Here is a 20,953-nt window from a genome sequence, read left to right on the forward strand (position 1 = left end):
AGGGCTGCAATGGCTTTTAATACAAGCTACAATGACAGGAATTTGATTGCTTCCACACTCCACTAAGCCTGATATGAACAAAGAGCAAACAGGATGAAGAAAAAGTACCATTTGACAAGTGCCATCTTGGGTTGCAGATACTGTTGCTATTTCTCAGAAAAAAAAAAAAAAAAAAAAGCAGCAAATTCCTGAATCCAGCAAAGATCACCTCTTGACTGACATTGTGTATTAGCTGCAGTACCCTAGTTAATAGGCAAGGTGCATGCAGACTGGAAGAACTGTGCTTAAGCCAGTTTAAAAGACTCTCACCTCAGTGAAGATTTCCATACAGCAAAGCAGAGAACATGAACTCATCACTACATTCAGCTAGGGGACTGCTTTTTATATGTAGGTACAATTTTTTTGGTTTAAATTTTAGTTTTTATCCACCAGGACATTATATTCACTTAACTGAGGATATACAGACTGTCACTGGACTTCATCAAACCATGCAGATTGCCAAGGGTTGCTGGAAGGTCTGGCTGAATATCCTGTTTTGCAGACACAAATATCCCTGAGCAGAAATGAAAGGCTGGGGCAGGGTGGAAGGGGATGAGTACAAGGACAGGTCTCTGGCTCTCTGTATCTGGCTTCTTTGCCTAATAGAGCACACCCCACTGTTCTTAGATCTTCCTTAAAAATACCAGCTCATCTTATGCATCTCTTTGAAATGTAACTATTTTTTTTTTCAAAGGCTGCTGGAGACAGTTAGTAAAAAAAAATCTAATAAGATTACTCAAAGTTGACAAGGTCAAATGATTGTTTTCATTAAAATATTTGAGCCTTTTGGAAATGTTAGTTCAAGTCTGCTTCTGCTGCATTTTTTTTTTTTTTTTTCTTAAAGATGCTTTCTCTTTCTTTTGGTATTTACATTGAAACAGGCCAATGCTGAAAATCAGCCTGGAAGTAAAAGGACCAATATTTCCCCATTAAATAATCTGCCTTCTAGAAACAACATAAACATTACAAGGCAGGTTTGCCTCTTACAGAGCTTGTTTTTGAGTGGGGGGGACATAAAGCAAAAAGGGGAAAAACCCATCAAGGCTGACAGACTTTTGGTTGTGCTCTTCCTTTCCCTGATGGTGCAGTCGTGAGAGCAGATATGCTCAGAAGCCTCTGTCTTTCTTTTTTGCTTCCCTTTTTTGGAATTTTACTAAAAATAGGAATAGCCCTCCCCTGAAATGGCTCTCTGTACAACTTGCTTTCATAAAGCATGAAGGGAAAACTCTTAGGATCTGAAAAAACATCAATACTTAAGATAGCATTTCCAACCAATCCATAATTCCTACTGTCTTCCCCGAGGGACATGCCTAAAATTATGTGCATGTCTTCTGTAGTGATGGATTTCAGCACCTGGTAAACAAGTACAGTTAATACCTAAGTCCATTAGCATAAAGAACAAGACCTATCCCTGCTTCTGTCTGCTTGTGGAACAGCCTCATTTTAGCTCAGGAGAGAAGTGGTGTTAATGACATATGCTCATACTACAGGCACATAGAAAACCATTTTCCCCTCATGCAAAACATGTCAAGATTTCATCTTGAACTAAATTAGGGTTTTTTCAGCATTTTCAGAGTTCAAGAGAAACTGAAAAAAGAAGTCATGTCTGTAATGTGTCAGACAGCATGGAAAGAAGAATATTTATGGAAAATTTATGGAAAGTCCAGATTCAAGTATCTGCTCCTTCTTCCCCATCTCACTTGGATCCTTCGGGCTTGTGGGATGTGAGATCATGAGGTGTCTCTCTCCCCCATGTAAATGAATCCCATTGTGACCTCCTTCAGACCCTTCTGGGGGTAGATAGATCTGTGTCTGGATCAAAAGTGACTGTTCTCTGTCAACCTTCACTATTGCCTGCTTTGCCAGAAAACATGAAATGAAAGAGAGCTAGAAGTATGGAAAAAAATGAAACATTCAGCCTTGTGGTCAAAGTAGTCAATTATTCTGTTCTATCCTTGCTTCTGTCACAGACCTAGTTGATGGTACAAAAACTCATTACAGATTTTAGCACAGACAAGATGAAACAGGAAAAAAATGATGGCTACAATTGTAGCAGAAAGTTTATTCATACATTCATGAACCTGTGCTAATTGCTAGAGAGAAAATTACAAACACAATGCACTGAACACACAGTTTTCAGAAGCTTGAAAGCATCAAGTTTGAAAGTTTAAACAGTTTCACTTCATGGCATGTCAGAGGGCAAATTTCTTATAATGTTTCTAAATAACTGTTTAGTATCTAAATACAATAAAACAGAAAGCAACTCTGGGTTAAATTTGATGACAAGCAGAAACTAGAAAACTTAATTCCATGCAAGTCAGTTATTTGAGTTTGTGTGCTTCATAACAGTTTTTTAAAGAGTTTATTTTTTTAATTAAAAACAACTGTCATTTTGTTGCAACATCCCATATATAGTTTCTAAATCATGCAGAGATTGTCCTCTAATTGAGAAATATATACTCTGCCTTCTGAAAACAAAAATAAAACCCAAGAAATACTCACTTTTGCAGTCATGATAGAGCTAGGATATATCAGCACACTCAGAGCTTCAATAATATGATCTGGTACACTGAAAATAACTCAGTGTTTGAAAACAACTCAGCTGAAGGAATAAACAATTCCATAGCAGTTTAGTAGCACCATTCTTGAGCAAATTCTACAATTAAAGCAAATCTGAGCAGTGCAGAAGAGATCCAGTATCAAACAGAGCTCACAAACAACCCAGGCCATGTAAAATGCTCTAAGAGCTCTGGTGGGAGCAAGACAGCAAGGTTAGTTTCTTAAGTATAAGTTTAATTTTCACCTTTTTTATGTGCTGGGAGAACATTTACAATTAGATACTAAAAGGCTGTGCCCAAGTGTGTAGGGACAGGAATCTAAGGTAGGTTACTACCCTGCTACCCAGTCTGTTCCATAGGAAAACACTGCCAGGTCATCTGGACATTCAGGAGCTCCAAATAATTTCAGTGGGAAAAGCTAGGTGCTATATGCTTTTGGACATTAATTAAGCCAGTGGATTTAGGTCCCTGTTTTATAGAGAAGAAACCTAATGCTTCTATTATATGCCTTAGATGTGGAATTACTAGCCAATGACTAGTAATAAATGTAAATAAATGAAGCATGACACCTCTTCAGTTCAAGGCCGCATTGCAAAAACTATTAATTTTTCTCTCTGTAAGATAGTCAATAAACATTTCTGTCTTCTTCTGTCAACATACAGATATGTAGGATGGACTCCATGAAACACACATGGAAAACTCTGTTCTGTGCCAATATTAACCAGAAAATGTCAGTACCTGAGAACTGTAGAGTAACTTGGCAGAGATTCAAAATGCATGCCCAGCATTAGAGAAACAGTACTGAACTGGGCACTCAGGAGAAGGGATTTGGACAACAAATTAGTGTTTCTTCATTGCTCACTTTGTAGGTACAGTAACAGATCTATTTTTCATCCATAGAAGCAACCAACCATCAGAGACACCAGGTTAAATCTTGCACTGCCTTTTTACCTCAGTCCAACTTGGCTGTCGGGCCTTGTGGCACAGCTACTCACCCTTGGACCCTTGAGCCCCAGGAATGAAGGCAACACCTTTCATAATTTAGCATTTCAGAGAAATTCTATTTAGGTCTTAAAAATAGCTAATGGCAATTTGATTTACATGTACTAAGAGCAGAATTTTCAGCTTAGGAAAAAAAGATTAATTTTTCCTTAAAAAGTTTGGTTAGAGGCTTCTGTGACAATGTAATTCATCTTGTTCCAACACACTAAGTACTTGCACTCACTGTGCAGAAAATGTCTTGGATCTCACAACCGCCAGGAGTAGAGCAGCACGAGCCTTCTGGGAAATGAGTGGGACTGAGGGAACTGGCTTGGACAGCCTCACTGACCCTCAAGAGCATCTCAGACCATCCCAGCCACCAGAGAGGTCAGCAGCAGCCACAGATCACAGCTGCAACCCAGTGCCCACACTTCTGCAATTAAAAGAACATCTCTGACCAGAACAGTAACTTCCTTAGTAATTGAGTTCTTCCCTTAGAAAGTGGCAAGTTTTACACTTAGGACAGAACAATCTGTCATGAAATGAAGGTTTTGAAACATTTTGTATTCATCTAAGCCGTGTTTCATATTATTTTCATAGAACAGAAATCAACAGATTTTGAATATATAATAATATTATTATAATATTATTAATAATTTGAATATACAATGAAATCAGTAAACACTTGAAGCGTTTACTGATTTAATTATATACTAACTAAATTGGACACATGAAGCTTAATTCTTTAATAACATTTTCTTAAAATGGTGCTTGCAGACTTGGATTCTCTGACAAGATTGAAAAATAAATAATAGAACTGCATGCCAATCACTTGGCCACTGACTCATAATTTTTCCATGGTGATTAACACTTAGAATTCTCCCTACTATGGACAAGAATATCTCCCTACTATGGAAAAGAATATATTAACATAATAAGGGGTCCCATTTAGCATATTTACTTTAATGGTGCATTGTTCCATAGATGTCACTGCTCAGCCTCCCATTCAAGAACCAATAATGATAAAAATTCAGATCTGGGAAGTTGACAGTGAAACCTTCTGGAGGATTTGATCTGGACTGTTTCAGTTGTGACATTTATTAATAACCATCAGCAAGAGAATACAGCAATCAAACTCTATGCTGGATCAGCCCCTCAATGTATGTGGTCTGGATATGAGAACAGTGGATTTAAGAAGTATTACTCAGATAAGGGAATCTGGGATATCCTGTCAGGTTTTCATAACAATGATTGTGACAGGTGATAATTGCCATTTCTTAATATTTGCTGGAAATAGTGCTGTGAATCAGCCCTACAAAAAACATTGGGCATTTCTTTCCAAACACTTTAATCCAATGCTTAGATTTATGAGCATTATTTTCTAAAGCATTATTTTTTTTTTCTCAGTAGCAATAAGTGGGATACCGTTTCTTCCTACTATAGCAAAGTTATGTTGCATGGCTCAGCCATAGTGAAGTTTAAAAAATAGAATCTAACTGCTGCAATACTCCTTTTTCATCAGCAAATCTTGAAAAAAGCCTTTGAAAAAAGTCCTTTTGGAAAGCTCATGTTTTATGTAAACTATTGTGATGCCTTAAAAAAACTTAAAAAAAATCTATAGTATTTTCAATGCTGTATGCAAGCTAATCCTGAGACTGAGGATTGAGAAAGCTGGGTTTCTAGACTTGCAAACAAATCTACCTTGTCTTGGGCTAATTCCTTCTGTTTTGGTCCTCTGCTTAAGAACAACAAAATATTTGCAAGTGTGGAATAGTAATATTTTTTTTGAAAAAGGAATATTTATTTGTAAACATTCAAATCTTTATTTACTCTTAAAAATCTCAAGCAGAACTTTGATTTTTTCCACAGTCTGTTGCGACAAAAAAATTTATTTAATAGGCACTGAAGATTTTGCAAGTGGCTTTGGTAATTGAAATAAGCAATTCCCTTTAAGCTTAATTTGAAATAAGTTCTAATTTCAAAGGGAACTGGATGCTTAAATCCCTTCACGGCAGTTTCAAAGCTTTCTAGAGAAATGTTCAAGTGGTGAGAATTTTTGGCTTAGTGCTTCTGCTACAGGGCTGTGTCAAGCCAGGAGGACCCTTACATTACCCACTGATTGTTCTGGCATGGCATGCAGTTTGCAGCATGATAAATAATGAAAGGGTACAATTTTCCACTGCCTCTTTTGGAAGAAACATAACACTCTATTATTCTAACTCAGTAACATTTGACATCCACTGAGCAAAGACCCAAGTGACAAAGCCCAAGTCAGTGCTGACAGTAAAGAATGAACCAGTTCCAGAGATGCCCTTCCTCTCTTCTCCCTTTTTTTTCACCCAGATTCAAAGGTGAATCTGTTTCTTATTCTCATGAACAGTATTATTTATTCTATTTATTCTTAGAGGGTTGCATAATTATTACTAAATTCTGGTAACACAATATTAATTCTAAGCAAAAGGAAATACATTGTAAGTTTTGTAATTTGCCAGCATGGGAGCAATCTTTCTGCAGTAAACATTGCAAGCATCCATTCAGAGATGTTGTTAATCACTGAGTGACACACAGCTTCCTTCTAGATGTTCTTCTTATTCTACACCAGAATCCAGCATGTATTGCATATCAAAGGAAGCGATGCCCCAAATTCTGCTTACTGTTGGTTTTCTGTAGCTTACAAACCCCAAGCTTCCAGTAATTAAATAACATTGTCAGAATGAGCAGCCAAATGACCTGAGTCAGCAGCTCACAGTGAGACAAATTCTACAGGTTAATATACTGACAACATTTACTCTTTTCCACAAAAAGAAATGTATTGATCTTTGCTTTCAGAAACCTTAAGTTAATTACTTTCCTGAAAGTTTCTACTAGAGCAAAAAAAAAAAAAACAAGGATCGCTTGTAATTTATCTGAAGGGAGAAAAGGATGACATAGCTGCTAACCATGAAATTTGACTTGCACTTTACAGAATGTAGAAAATGGGGATCTTTGCCCTGAAAAGTATTTCTAATAAGTACAGAGAATATATAGTCTCTCTATCCTATACAGTATATACTCCTGTGACTGAATTCACTACTCAAAATTCAGAATCTATTAATTAATAATTCTAATCACATTATCAGGAATTTTTGTTCTCTCTTTCTTCAGTATCAATCTGTACACTTTACATGCCCTTAGGACTGTTGGTAACTCAGTGTGGCAAAAAAAGACCAGAAAAGATCAGAGTAAAAATATACCTCCTTATTAGACTGAGACACCTTAATTCACAGTTATTCTCTATTACCCTTCTTTTCAAGAAATATACAGTAAAGATAGACAAACATCTGACTTGTAAAGTCTATTCTCTTTCAGGTAAGGAGCTTTACAGCCTCTACATCTGATAAGAATTTCAGTGTAGATTGGAACTGTGTCCATTGGATCTGTTTTGTATATTTTGCCCCGACAAACATACAAATAAAAACTTATTTGAGAACAAACACTCACGCTCCTCAGAGACTCAGTTGTTAAAAAACCACCTGTGAAATCTCTGCAGCCAAATCCTTTTAAAATTAAATATGTATTTTTTAAAGCTTTTCCAAAAACTCTTTCAAAGCCCAGTTTCCTAACATTCTCTCTGGTTACCTTGATATTTACTGTGCAGCAGCAAAGACGTGTTAAAGGTATTTTGGAAAAAAAAAGAGCTTATGAGAAGTTCAAGAACGTGAACTACTGAAATAATATGCCATGTAGAAAAAGCATTCCCCATTATTTCAACCTTCTTTTTCCTTCTTTCTGCAGCCAGAATTGGTAACTTTTGTTTTCCTATCTATTTTAATTTCCACTAAAACCAGAAGCAAAAGAAGCAGGATGTGGATCAGGTCATGTATCTCCATATTTAGACTTAGTTCCCAACTCACACTTTCTCCTGGGAAAGCTGCAATTGATAACACTGCTGGGAGGATCAGAGGAAATGTGTGTGCTGTGTGCATAGAAAACACATTTCAAAATATTGTTCCATGGAGATTTAAATGGCTTTAAAATTTTCTTTTCTATCTATGTTCAATTAAAAAAATCATTGTTCTCAATTGTTATTATTTATGACACTTGAAGGTCTGGTGCAGAGGTGGAGCATGTCAGTGTGACTCTTCCCACATCCCAAAGAGACGCTGGAGAGAGAGTTATAATGCTCAGCCAGCAACTCAGAAATAGCTGTAGCCCAGAGCATAGTTTTATGTAAGTCACATTTCCAGAAGCACAATTATTACCTGTGATCATCAATCACTATAAAACTATTCTGAGTCCTGCTGAAAGCTGCTGAAAATGTTCTTAGTGGAAGACCAGATTAGTGCTTATTTGTTTTTTATTTTTTGGGAGAGCTGGGTAAAATATTCCATGTTTCCATCAAACCATGTATTTACATCTTTTTAGGAACTCAAGATGGTGGACATCTTAAAGAAACAATTTTCAAGACCCAGTTTTGATTTAAGAGATATTCATACCCCTTAATTTCATAAGTACTACTGGTGTTAGGAATTCCTTAAGTGACATTATTGTGCTGTCTTCAGCATTTAAAGCTTCCTCTTAACCAAATGCATGTATGCTCAGTAGCAAACATGGGAATTTATAGCTAATTTATTATTTCAGAAAGCATTAGAAGCAAGTTAAGTATTTAGGCTTAAAACAAAGAATGCAAAATTTACAGAACCATTTTCCATGGTCATGCCAAAAAAGGACAGATTATTCTACAGGGCATTTCAGTCAAGATGCTTTGCCTACCAATAGTAAAACTTCATATTGTCTACAAAGGACACAGCACAAATTGAAGCAAACTACTTGAGTATTTCTGTGCTCTTTGAGAGGCAGCCAAAAATAAATCTGTGTCACAAGTTTATTGCATCATTATGAAAAACAGAGAGTAGAGGGGTGAGGTCTGAATTCACAATTTGGGCTCTTACTTCTAATCCCCACATGGCAAAAACTCATTTCACATGACTTAAGTGCAAGGGCTAAAGAAACAGCACAGGCTTCTGATGCTATGTCTACAAACAGAAGGGAATGACCACAGAATCCCAAAGCACTCTTTTGTTTCCACAGGAAAGAAAGCAAATCAAATCACAGTCACTTACTCTCTGTTGGCAGCACTGGGGGAAGTGTGGTCTTAGGCTTCTTGGTCTTCTTCTCAGTAGGCTTTGAGGTCTTTGAGGCATCTGCAATCAAAACAAATAATAAAATACAAATCCTATTTGAAAATCAAAAATGAAAAAGCTGTCTAATAAAAGGTTTATTTTGGATCTTTCTGCAAAGTTAGAGGAAATTGCTGTCCTGTAGGCTTTTAAGAAGAATTTTCTGCAAAGATTTGCTGGAGATCTGCTGTCACATTCTGAAAGGAAGAGGGAGCAGAGAGGGAAAAACCCTCTACAAAAGCAGCTGCACTAAGAACCCAAGCCAAATAAGCAGCTAGACAAGAGGTCCCATCTAAGCTGATAGGTATTTTAGCTGAACAGACCAAATACAATGTGCACAAAGCTGTTAGGCAGAGAAAAGGGACACAAGGCTGTATCAAAACATCATTTCATTCAAAAGAATCTCTTGCCATGTAATTCTTCTACTCCACTGTCTGTGTGATCAATTCAGATAAACCCATTTTGAAGACTAACATTTCCTCCATCTGTTTAAATCTTTCCAAGAAGATATTCTTGGCCGTTTGTTTATTCCTAAATAGAAACAGCAAAAGGGACACCTTAGGACTGAAATTTGATAGATTCTACTATTTTCACAATTGCACAGCTCTTATCCAGAAACTGTTCATCACTGCAGGCTACACCAACAGCTAGGAGTCAATAAAGCTCTCTTCCATGTGTATCCCACATGAGATATAAATAAAAGGTCCAACTTTTTTTTAAGGTTATTCCAAGCTGAGCATGATCACAGGGCTGGAGCACCTCTCTTATGAAGACAGGCTGAGAGAGCTGGGGCAGTTCAGCCTGAAGAGAGGAGGGCTTTGGGGAGACCTTAGAGCCCCTTCCAGTACCTAAACCAGCTCCAAGAGAGCTGGGGAGGGACTTTTCAACATGGATCTGTAGTGCCACATCAAGCAGGAATAGCTTTAAGCTGAAGGAGGCAAAGTTTAGATTAGATATTAGGAAGAAATTCTTTTCTGTGAGAGTCATGAGGCACTGGCACAGGTTGCCCAAAGAGGTTGTGGACTTCCCATCCCTGGGGGTGTTCAAGACCAGGCTGGATGGGGCTTTGAGCAACCTGATCTGTGGGAAGTAGTCCCTGGCCATGGTAGGGGTTGGAACAAAATGATCTTTAAGGTCCCTTTCAACACAAACTATTCTAGGATTCTGTGACCTAAAATGCCAATCCTAACAAGCTGTGCTTGCTACATTGTTTGATACTGACCTTTATCATTGGAAGAAAGAGTGTGATTATAGATTATGATCTCAGCAATGGCTGTATCACTTTACAGCTTTCAAATATTCACCTTTTAGAGTATTTGTTAGGGAAAGAGCTGTTAGCTACCAGAGAAAAAGATGACATAAATGTTATGGAAACAGCTATTTTAGTCACCTTCTAGGTGTCAGTGTGTGAAAATTCAGCTAAGCTTCCTTCCTAACAGAGGAAGCAAGAATCTCCTAGTAAATAATTCAGAGCAGGAGGCTGTGTTCTGAGAGTTCAGACACTCAGATTCTACAGATTTGCCAACTGAAGTCAAACATTCCTCCAATCTTGAGTCCCTGATGTCAAAATATAATGATTATGGTTACTCAGTCTAAAAATCAGCATCTGACAGGGGACTGGAGAGGGGAGAAATCTGAACTCCTGTTTTAGATCACAATTCTAATTTAAAAATAACAGTCATCCCCTCTGCCAGTCTCAGACATGGGATATCAAATGGCGTCTTTCCTAAATAACTGGAGTTTGCTATGGTGCCATTCATCAAAAACCTCTTCTCAGCTGCATGCCAGTGGAGGATGAAAAAGGCAGAGGAGGCAGCCGGTATTGAGGTAAGGAATGTGGTCACCCTGGTGCCCAGCATGATGTGAGCAGTGGGCTCCTACAGCCGTGGCTGCCACCACCACGGAAAGCCAGACAGCTGAGGTAATGTCATTCACATCACCAGGCCAGCAGCTCACAGCCTCCTAGAGCATGCATTGTCCATCAGGAAACTTGAACTGGGAAATAGGCTAAGGGGAGAGTCAGGAAGAAAAGCAACTACTTGAAGGAGATCAGAAGACAGAGGAAAAACACATAAGTGACTGAGACATTTAAAAGTTGCTAGGGCAGCTCTAGAGAAATACTGTATGCTAAGCTTTTGATGATCTGATCCTTCAACACTCTGGATCTGTGGTGGTTAAGGTGTTTTGAGGAGTTAGATTTTGCTTAAAGCCTGTTCTTTGAACTTCAGCACTGATAAAGTGTATTACTTTAAATTACAGAACCATAAAAAATACCTTATCAAATATCTAATACAGATTACACTGTGACCATAGAATCACAGAAGGTCCAGGTATATTTAATTGCAATCAATATTTAATCAATTTCTTTTCCAGTTACATGAAGGCTGAACTTTAGTGAGGAGTTACAGAATCACATTCTTACCTTGTGTCATGTAACATTAGGAAAAAAATAATAGCATTCCTTTCGAGACCTCCTGCCACAAATACCACATCTGCAACACAGCTGTGAAGGTTCAGTACCCAAGTTCTGTTATTAGGCTTGTTGTCTAGTTTTGTGCTCATTTTAGATCACAATGGAAAGCATCAGAGTATTCAAAAATAAGCTCACCAGAAGGTGAGTTGATAAGGAGGACATTTGGCTACTTATAAAGCTGCTTTATAACTCTATGTCACCAAGGCCTTGCCCAGTTAACAAGAGTAGAGTGTCATCAGCACAACCATGGCTGAAAACAAGTACCTCAGTCTGTAAATAGTCCATGTTCTAAGACTATGGAACACAAGGGTGGTTGAGCTGCTAATTCATTTTTTCTCACTTACACTAGAAAATCAAATGACCAAACATCTGTGAATGCAAAGAACTGGGGAGTTGTAGAGTGAGAAATGTGCCACACGCAGTCCTGAGGTAGTCTGACACCTGACTCACACAGGGAATTCTCACTGGCTCTCTAAGAATGCACACAGCTCAAAAACAAACCTTACAAGTTCAGCTTACTGCTCTAAAAACCTTCTAGAAATACAGTGGGCAGCAGGAGAATACAAATTATTCCACAAAGCATCCAGAGCCTTTGGTTCTGTACTGTCTCTCTGCTCATGCTCCTTTATGGTAGACATTGAATTACCTATTGAGCAAAAAGTGCAGAAGGGAGTGGGGTAGAGTTCTTTTCTCTCTCTCTCTCTCTCTCTCTCTCTCTCTCTCTCTGTGTGTGTGTGTGTGTGTGCGTGTGTGTGTAAGTAGCTCCTAAAGGTCATTCTTGGGAAATAAGTTGGAAAGGTGGAAGTTCTAAGGAAGGGTTTTCTTGTACCCAGCACAGTACTCACCTTCTACCATCACTTTGCAAGCACATTCAGCTTTCCCTGCTGGGTTCTCAGCTATGCACTTGTACTCGCCCCCATCTTCAGGCATGGCCTTCTCAATGGTCAGAGAGCAGAGTGTCCCTGTACAGAGGAGGGAGAAATCAAACACAAGTTAGGCTGCAGCTCACAAAAACCTCGATGCTAGTAAGGAGCAGAAGGCATCAAATGAGCCAGTCCTTCACTACAGGTGATCTTCTCTGCTAGAAAAAGCTGTCCTTAAAAATTCAACCTTATTGGAGCCTTATTAATGCTAAATAAATTAAAAATTGAATCTTGCTACTTTTCCCTAGGATACTCCAAGTTGTCCTGCAGTCCTGAACTGGTTGCTAAAGGTAGAGAAGACCCAGAGCAGCACCTCTGCTGCTCTTCTTTGTCTTACAGCAGAGATCAGAAGTCCTTACTTGGGTGACTTTATTCCAAAAGTGCTTATAGTGTAGGACTGTAAATAAGAGGGTTACTGTCCAATGCCCATTGTCAAAGTTTTGATTCATCCTTGTCTCTAGCATTCACGTGTGTAAGAGCAGAACTTCAGCTTAGTGCCTAAGTTTAAAAATGGAACTGAAAGACATTTTCTTCTTGCTTGAATTGCCTAATGAATAACTGCCTGTAAAACATCCATTAGAAAGTCCAATATATTAGTGGCAATCAAATTTATCACTCCAACAAATTCATTTCTTTCCAAACAAAACCATAAAATTTGACTTAATTGGGTTTGCAGACACAGGATGCGACATAAGCTTGTTATCTACCAAGAGAAGCTTGGTATGACCCAAGGGAAATACATTTCCTCTTAAAAATTAAAACTCTGTGAACCAAATTAGAAGTTGTTCCCAGTAGATGAGAGATGAGGAAGAAGAGCCTTGTCCCTTACTTTCACTTGCATTGCCTGGAACAATGAAGTACTTTCCTCCCCAGGGTGAACCCCAATTAAAATGCTCCACACTTTCCCCTTCCAAATATCCCTCATTAAGTGAAGGTGAAGTGTGGGACTGCTTTCTCCTTCTTCATTGGAAAGCTGACTCTGTCTCCTAAACACAGCCTGAGGCCTTGTGCACTGCTGCCCATTGCTGTTGGCCTGTCCAGAACACCTCCACCCTCCACTTACCTCAGCTGCAGTAAAACCTTCCCCTTTCCTCCCTTTGCCTTTCTCACAGTCATTCCTAATTAAAGAATTGAGGAGATGATTTTTTTTCAGATGTTTACCCTGCTTCCTGAGATGTAAGGAAATTTCCCAGCACCTTTCTCTCTGTGCTAACTGGAAGCCTCCCAGAGTGCTCAACCCCAGGCTCCCCATTAAATGTATCCCCTGTGATGTGGGAGATGGCACAGGCACAGGTGATACTGGTCCATGAAAAGGACCTGCAAAAGAACTCCTCTCCATCTGAGGAACTTTGTGAGTTTACTGGTTCTCTTTGGAGATGAGCTCCGTTTGGACATGGCAATTATGCTCTTGGCATTCAGATCTTCCTCTCATTTTAAACACAAATGTCATTATTCAAGAAAAATCTTATAAAAAACATTCAAATGGTTTCCAGCAAATTTGGTTTGCCAAAAACACAGATCTGTTAGAAGAAAATTATTTTTTCCCCTCTTTTTCATCCTCCACAAAATCAAGCAGCTCTAAATAATGGCTATTTTCCCCTGAGAAATTATGTGAAAACTGTCCCAGAAGAGGATCACTGACCCCTCACTCACATGGGCTGTGCTCAGCCAACCACAGGGTGAAAAGAAAATCCACGTGCCCTCCCTGAGGCAACGCTTTTCCATGAGTCAGGCTGAAGCCAAAAATGTCACGAGCTGCAGTTCCATTCCAAATGGAGGAGAGACAGTAGAAAAGTATTCTTGCTGGCATCTAGCAAATATAAATTCACATGTCTCTGCTGTTTAAAGAGACATTTGGAGAGCAAGCCAAAGATAACTTCCAGTCTAAGAATTTGTATAAATCTATGTAACATGATTAAAAAAGATTGCACATTGAAACCTAAAGATGCTATTGCAAAAACCTATAAACTATGGAAGAAAGACACATACATGTGAAGGAGACCACTGACCACTTCACTGCAGGAAAGAAGTCTGGCCTGTAAGAATAACTGAATCATTGAGGGACTGGAACAATGCAGAATTTACTTTAGCTTCTGCAGGACTTTTGTGCCTGCTCAAAAGCCCTTCCTCTGCTCACTGAAGACTAATGTGACACAGGGTCACTCCTCAACACTCATTTAATGAAGTTATTTTGTGAGAAAGGGGGCAAAGCAAATCTGGGTTTTTTCAAGTGCCAAATCCTTTTTCCTCCTAACCCCCACCTCCCGGAAGAAATGACCTGCATCCTATTTTCCTCTTCTTCTTTCTCCCCAGGAACAGCACATGCAAAATACATGGGGATTGCTGGGCTTTTTGCTACCACCAGCTCCAATGGTAGTAGCCCTCAATGGAGGAGTGAAGGGAAAATGAGATACTTTGGGTCACTCTCCTTTATACAGCCACTAGTATTCATGAAACTGTGGACTACTAGGACTAGGTATGAAACTGGCCAATGGATCAGAAAGATTTGGGCCAGGTTGGATCAGGAGTATAAGGGGAGGCAGAGGGAGCATGGCTGTCAAACCCTCATTTTCATAGAAAACCAGGAAAAAAAAAACCCAAACCACTGAAACCCAGGCAAAACTTGATGAGATTTCATAACGACAGGAAACTTCCCAACCTTTCCTATGCTCTGTGATCTAGAGCTAGAGTCAGTTCCCGGGGCTAGAAGGCCAAATGTCTTTCAATGAAGTATTTGGTATTTCCTCTGCAAACCCCATCATGACCTGAAACAAGATTATTTTCTCAGAACTGCTAGAAAGCCCAGACTGGTTACTCCAGTTGGGTATTCTGGAATCCCGGCACTTCACAAATCCCAGTCAGCTAAAAATGCTTGCTATATATTTTGTCACCCCAAGCCTATTTTTTTTTAGGAACCAGGCCATGATGATCCTTAAACATTGTCACAAAGTGCAGGATTGGAATAGACATGAATACTGGAATCTACAACTAAGACTTTGGGACTGGTGCAGCTCTAGAAAAGACCTTAAATGCCACAGAGGCTGACACTTTACTGGAGACTCTGGTTTAGATACACGGAGCCTTTCCCTTGAATTTTGAGCTATTAAAGGGTTCTCTGACTTACTCAAAAATAGTGCAAGACAGTTTAAAATATCTCTAGGCTTCTGCATTCTTTCCATGAAACTCCACAGAAAGTCAACCTCAGATATAAAACAAATACACAAACCTCAAAAACAGCTCCTTAGTCTCCTTCCCCACACTGGCATCTAGCTGGCCAACCTCCTGATTCCTGTCCATGATGCAGACTCAAGTTTATGGCTTTCTCATTTGTATCCCATGGTATAAGAAAGTACTGTGGAGTATTTAGGCAATATTAATAAACACTGGTCTGTGAGAAATTGTGCCTAAGAGACATAATAATTTTTTAAGTAATTCACTGGCTTATAGAGCTAATTTTCTAATAAATCTCAAATTGTCTGGGCAAGTTCAAATGTGTGCTAGTGTCACAGTCATGTTTAAAAATGAGAAGTGGATTGACCAGGAAAATACTGACTACAGTTACAATGACAACAGAAAAAACAGTGAAAAAAACCACATGAATTTCAGAGAAGAAAAAATGTCAAATGTAATTATTGATAATTGATAGAATTTTAAGGAAAACAATGTAAGAAACCTACTTTCATGATTCACAACATTAGACATTTAATCAGCAAATGTATCTGTGCAAAGGTAATTTTTTTAACCTTTACTGAAATATTTGTGATATATCACATTATTCTGCTTGTAATTAATGCTACATTACTATATTAATGACATTGATTTAGGAGGAGGTATTGTCAAAATAAAGATCTCCTGAAGAAGCTGACAATAGGAAATCATCACTCAGTCTGTTTCTAGTGGATTTCCTCTGTGATCAGTCTAGGACCCAAGTTATTAAATATTTTCATCTATGACATGTAAGTACTTGTAAATTAACATTTATAAATTTACAGATGCTAGAAAGAATCTTGGAAAGGGAAAAGATAGGAGGGTAGTCCTCCTAAAAAATTTCATTTACTCGTTAAGCTGTGACCCATTCACTCAAAGAAAATGGAGGTTGAGATAGTGAAAAGAAAAGCACCAATGGCACCAAGGGATGCTGTATATTCAGGAGGTTTAAAGGCTTAATAGAGAAATGACAGACATGAGTTCCAACGTTGTGAGGCAGAAAGAGGACCAATAACCTCCAGTAAGGGCAGCAACAGGAAGGTGATCTCCTCCTCACTGATGCTGATACCCACACATGATTCTGCTTCCTCTTTTCTAAAGAGGGTGATAAACTAACAAACAGCAATTGGAGAGGAGGTACTGGAAAGAGAACCAAACCAAAACAATCCCAAGCCTCCAAGGGCTGGATGAAGTGCATAATGGAGAGCAAGTTAGTAAGGGCTTGACTTGTAAAGATTCAAAAAAAAGGGAGAAAGCTATCTTGGTTACAGAGTCAAAGCCTTTCTGTCAAATTAGAAATAAGGCATTGTTTTGTTTCTTGATTTAATAACAAAACTCTTACTGGAATAGTTAGACATTGCAATAAATTGTCAGTGGTTATAGGAAATATCTCTCTTTTGCTGTATTTAAATCCACACTACATGCATTTTCTGGACGAGGGTAGATTTAGATCCTCTAGTACAGTGAGAAATGTGGCCTGTGACAAACATGGTATTGTGTCAGAACTGATTCTCAGATGATCTCCCCAATCTTAAATTTTCTGAAGAAGCTTTTGTAGGGTGCAAAATGCATCTACTTTCACCAGTGCATAGAGTCATGTTAATTATACACCAAATTCTTGCTTAAATTTAATTAAAAAGAAAACAAAAAAGTCACGGCAGACCCTAGCTAGACTGGCAGATGTAGACTTGCATGACTGGTAGGAAGATTTAGGAGTTAAGTCACAAGAAAGTTGTTAAAGCATTATTGCTAATAAGATTACCAAATCTCTATGCTGCCAAGAAATTTGGGAAGAAAAAAAAAAGCTGGCTTAGAGAAAGCAATATAAACTCAGGGCATTTCCTAAGCTACAGCATCACTGCCACCTGAGTCTGTATTAGAAAGTTCCTTTTTCATCTATATAGTCACAGAGTACTAAATATATCCAAAAAAAGCTGAGCAAACTGACTTTAAAAATGGCAAATGTGCGAGTTTAGACTCGTATTCACTCGTACACCTCAGCTGGCCAGTTTACTAAGGATGCTGTGCAAAACCCTTTCACTGCCATCTCACAGAACAACTTTTGGAACCATGCAAGAACTTTCTCAGTGGATTTTCTGTCCAAGAGCGAGTCACACAGCAGGACAGTAGCACAGGGCACTGCTAGGCCAGTGCTATACACATGTAAAACAAAATGGGTCCTGCTCTAAAGGGTTCACCCTGTGAGGAAAATTATTACCCTTATATGTCTAACTTCACTGCAGTGTCTGCTAGAGCCTTCTTAAAAACTTTTTTTCCAAACAAAAAGCCCCCCACAACTTCAAGCAAAGAAGCCTCTCATTAAAGTGCCTCTTAACCATGCATCATCTACCCCATACCGTATGAATGCATAATGCTCCAATTTATGAGTACCCTCTTTTTTATTGTTAGCAACCACTTATTTTGATCTTTAATGGGCAAAAAGCACACTAATATCTATCTCAGGAATGTAGATAATTGCACTATGACAGGTTTAAAAGAAGAAAAATATCAAATCAAACCATTAATAAAATTGCACCATGTCAGAAAAATAGCACAAGAGCTCATTTCATCATAAAAATGATACATTAAGCAAAGAATCATGCCATTCAACTAACAGAGTACTATTTGGGAAAGCGAAAAAAGGAATGGAAGAAAAAGTGTACTGATGTTCATGATTTCAAATGGAAAATAGTTGAAATGTAAAATGGAAGGAACATGACATGCTATCAGCTATTGTGTGATTGTGACATTCAGAATAATGCTGCCCAGATTCTGACTTCTAAATAACTTAACTCCGGAATAATGGAATACACTGCAAACCCTAGATTAACTACCAGAAACCAGTCCAAATGCTCCATAAATATGCCTGAAGATAAAGGCCATTTTTTGAGCAGGGTTTAGCTTTTCTTTTGGCAAAGGCCTTACCAGTCAGAGACCATTCTGACGCTGGTGTTTGTACCCAGGCTTCTCCAATGCTACAGAAGCAGGAATAACACTCTCCCTTCTCCTGCACTCCAATGGCTAAACTGCATTGGGTGGGCAATTTAGTGTCAGTCAGACTCTGCAAGCACAGAGGAGACCTGTGAACAGCATTGTTTCTAACTGGTAAAGGGTCTCAATATCAACTAGGACAAATATGCCAAGGAAAGTTATTTTCAGTGAGTGACTACACATAGTGTTTACATAGTTTGCCTGTCCTGTGAACACCTTACACACAAGTATACTTCTAAGTTTGACCTTTCTGGCCAAATATGCCACTGTTTAATCACATGTTCCTGAAATTGAATTCTATGTTCTTATTTTCTCAATATATTTGGCACCAGGAGATGAGCAAACTTCTGTCTCTTTTTGCCTTTTTTTTCCCCTCTCTTCTGGGAATGACAGAGAGGAATAATTCACTTTCCAATACACAAACACATAGCATTCTGAGGGTTCATGCATTACTTACACTGACCAGTTTGTGGGACAGTATTCCATACTAAGGTGGGCTCGTAGTGTACTGAGAAGCAGATGGACATGCTTTACTCTAGATAGGGAATTCTCCAGTATCCAGCTCATTAAGAACATGTAAGTTATTGTGAAATACCTCTGGTGAATCTGGAAAAAACCCCCATGGTCACCAGCAAACATCACAACAGAACAAAAGCAGTGAAATGGCTAAGAACAGACCTAGTCTATCCTCTTCCATAGTGGACTTTGTTGCTGAACACAAGGAGGAGCAAGGTCATAGCAAAGAAATAAAAAAATGGCTTTGCAAGATCTAAACCCACTAAAGTGAGCTAGGTCTGTTTGCTCTGAATTCCTCTTCTTCCCCACAGACTCAACCTTCTTTCAGGTGAGGATGACTCTAGGGCATTACCTCCAGGGCCCATTAAATGCTGCTCCAAGCTTTGACAAAGGCACTGCTGCTGAAGTACACCTGTGGGTGTGACAGTGTTGCATTTTCAGTCTTTGGGGCAGAGGATGGAAACTGGGACTTCACCTTTGGCCTGCTGTGTACTGCATCCAGTGCTATTGTTGCTCTCTATGTTTAAAGCTGCTCCAAACACTATCTGCGAGACTAATCCATAGAGTTTCCCCATTGAACAATATTTCCCGATACTGAATTAATTTGCTATTTCTCAGTTCTAGTCTGTTATTCCTTCTCCTCTCTTGGTTCCCTCAAGTAAGTATGTGTTCCTAATTAGGGGAACTGAGAAAACTGAATCTCTATGAAATCTGGAACTTAAAGTATCATGCATACCTAGTTAATTACTTAACAGTTGGCATGAAAGAATCTTACAGTGAGAGAACAGCAACACATTCTTCTCCAAGAGCCAAAGCTAGCAGGTACTGTCAGGAAAAAACCAAAACTGACCATCATGCAATGCACCCGCTCAGTGTACCAGAGGGTATGTAATAAGGTTTAAAAAAATAGTTCTAATCCTCATTCCTTGTCTTTCCATTAAAGGACAAAACTTCGAGCCCTGTGTAACATTTCTTTCCAAGATCCTCTGCAAATACGTGCAGAAGAAAGCCTGACTTAGAGATACTGATAACCCTGACTACTAAGCATGGTTCCAGTGTAACAGTGCAGGTACAAGTGGAACATAAGGACAGTGTCTTCACCCCCTGCAAGAAGCTGACCTGGAACAGTGGATTCCTTATGCAGGACTGAGCTTTGATCCTGACCTCAGTGGAAAGCACTGTTAATGCCTGACACCCTGGAGTGTTGTGACCAGGGGTGTCACCCAGCCCAGACAAGCTGGATGGGAGAAGCCTCCTGCCCTGCTCTTACAGGTGGCTGAGCACTTCTGGACATCAGGATCACTTCACTGTGATCCTCGATTTGCAGTTCCACAGTAACATTTTAGAGAGTGAAAAAAAGTTGGGGGATTATAATAGTCAGTTACTCAAATTATTTCAGTGCAGCACCTAACACTAAAGCTTTGGGACTTTAGGAGGCTCCACCGTAGCTCAGAAGCTTTGGTACAGAGGTGCTGTCTGATGTACAGGAGCCATGGAATTTTGGGATGCATAATTTCATTTCCACTCTGAGCAACTCCAGGAAAAGCCTTGAAATCTTGTTTCCAGCAGAATGCTAGCTAAACTGACTGATTCTGTCAGTCCTTCTGGTAAGAATGGCATTTCTACCAGTCAGTGTTTTCTCATGTACATGACACTTATTCTATACAGTCCCCTTAGGTAAAAATCAACATGTACTCACAAACCCCCCCCCAAAAAACACATGATGCTACTTCAGACACAGGCCAGACACAATGCACCTGCTACTATTTGCCTTTCTCCATCGGCTTTGCTGTCTCCTTGAAGCACTACTCGAGTATCCCAAGCCTCTCTGAAGACAATGCAATTTCTGATTGCATCCACTTCAGGACAATGCCTGTGCTACTCTGCTTGGAACACTGCACAAGGATTCACTGGTTGTGCTGAACTGTTCTGCATATTAATTTGGTTCTCATTTGGTAACACTAAAAAAAACTGGATTAAATGAAGGAAGAATCAAAAGTAAGAGTGCAGACCCCTGTGTCAAGCTATAATTCTCACTGTGGACATGAACTTTTTTGCTACAATGTGTCAGAGGGTACCATTCTTCAGATAATTCCCTCAGTGTTT

At 39.1% G+C, this 20,953-nt stretch overlaps 1 protein-coding gene across 2 annotated transcripts in view; it reads right to left on the reverse strand.

The window, feature by feature from the left end:
- Positions 1 to 20,953, reverse strand: part of MYLK (myosin light chain kinase) — a 197,797-nt gene that overhangs the window by 49,446 nt on the left and 127,398 nt on the right. For both annotated transcript variants that reach the window (XM_053982447.1, XM_053982448.1), the window contains 2 exons: positions 12,056 to 12,172; positions 8,681 to 8,761 (listed from right to left, as the gene is read on the reverse strand). In XM_053982447.1, the coding sequence (XP_053838422.1) occupies positions 8,681 to 8,761; positions 12,056 to 12,172 (198 nt within the window). The remainder of the gene's footprint in view (positions 1 to 8,680; positions 8,762 to 12,055; positions 12,173 to 20,953) is intronic.

Source organism: Vidua macroura, chromosome 7, assembly GCF_024509145.1.
Source record: "Vidua macroura isolate BioBank_ID:100142 chromosome 7, ASM2450914v1, whole genome shotgun sequence".
NCBI lineage: Eukaryota > Metazoa > Chordata > Aves > Passeriformes > Viduidae > Vidua > Vidua macroura.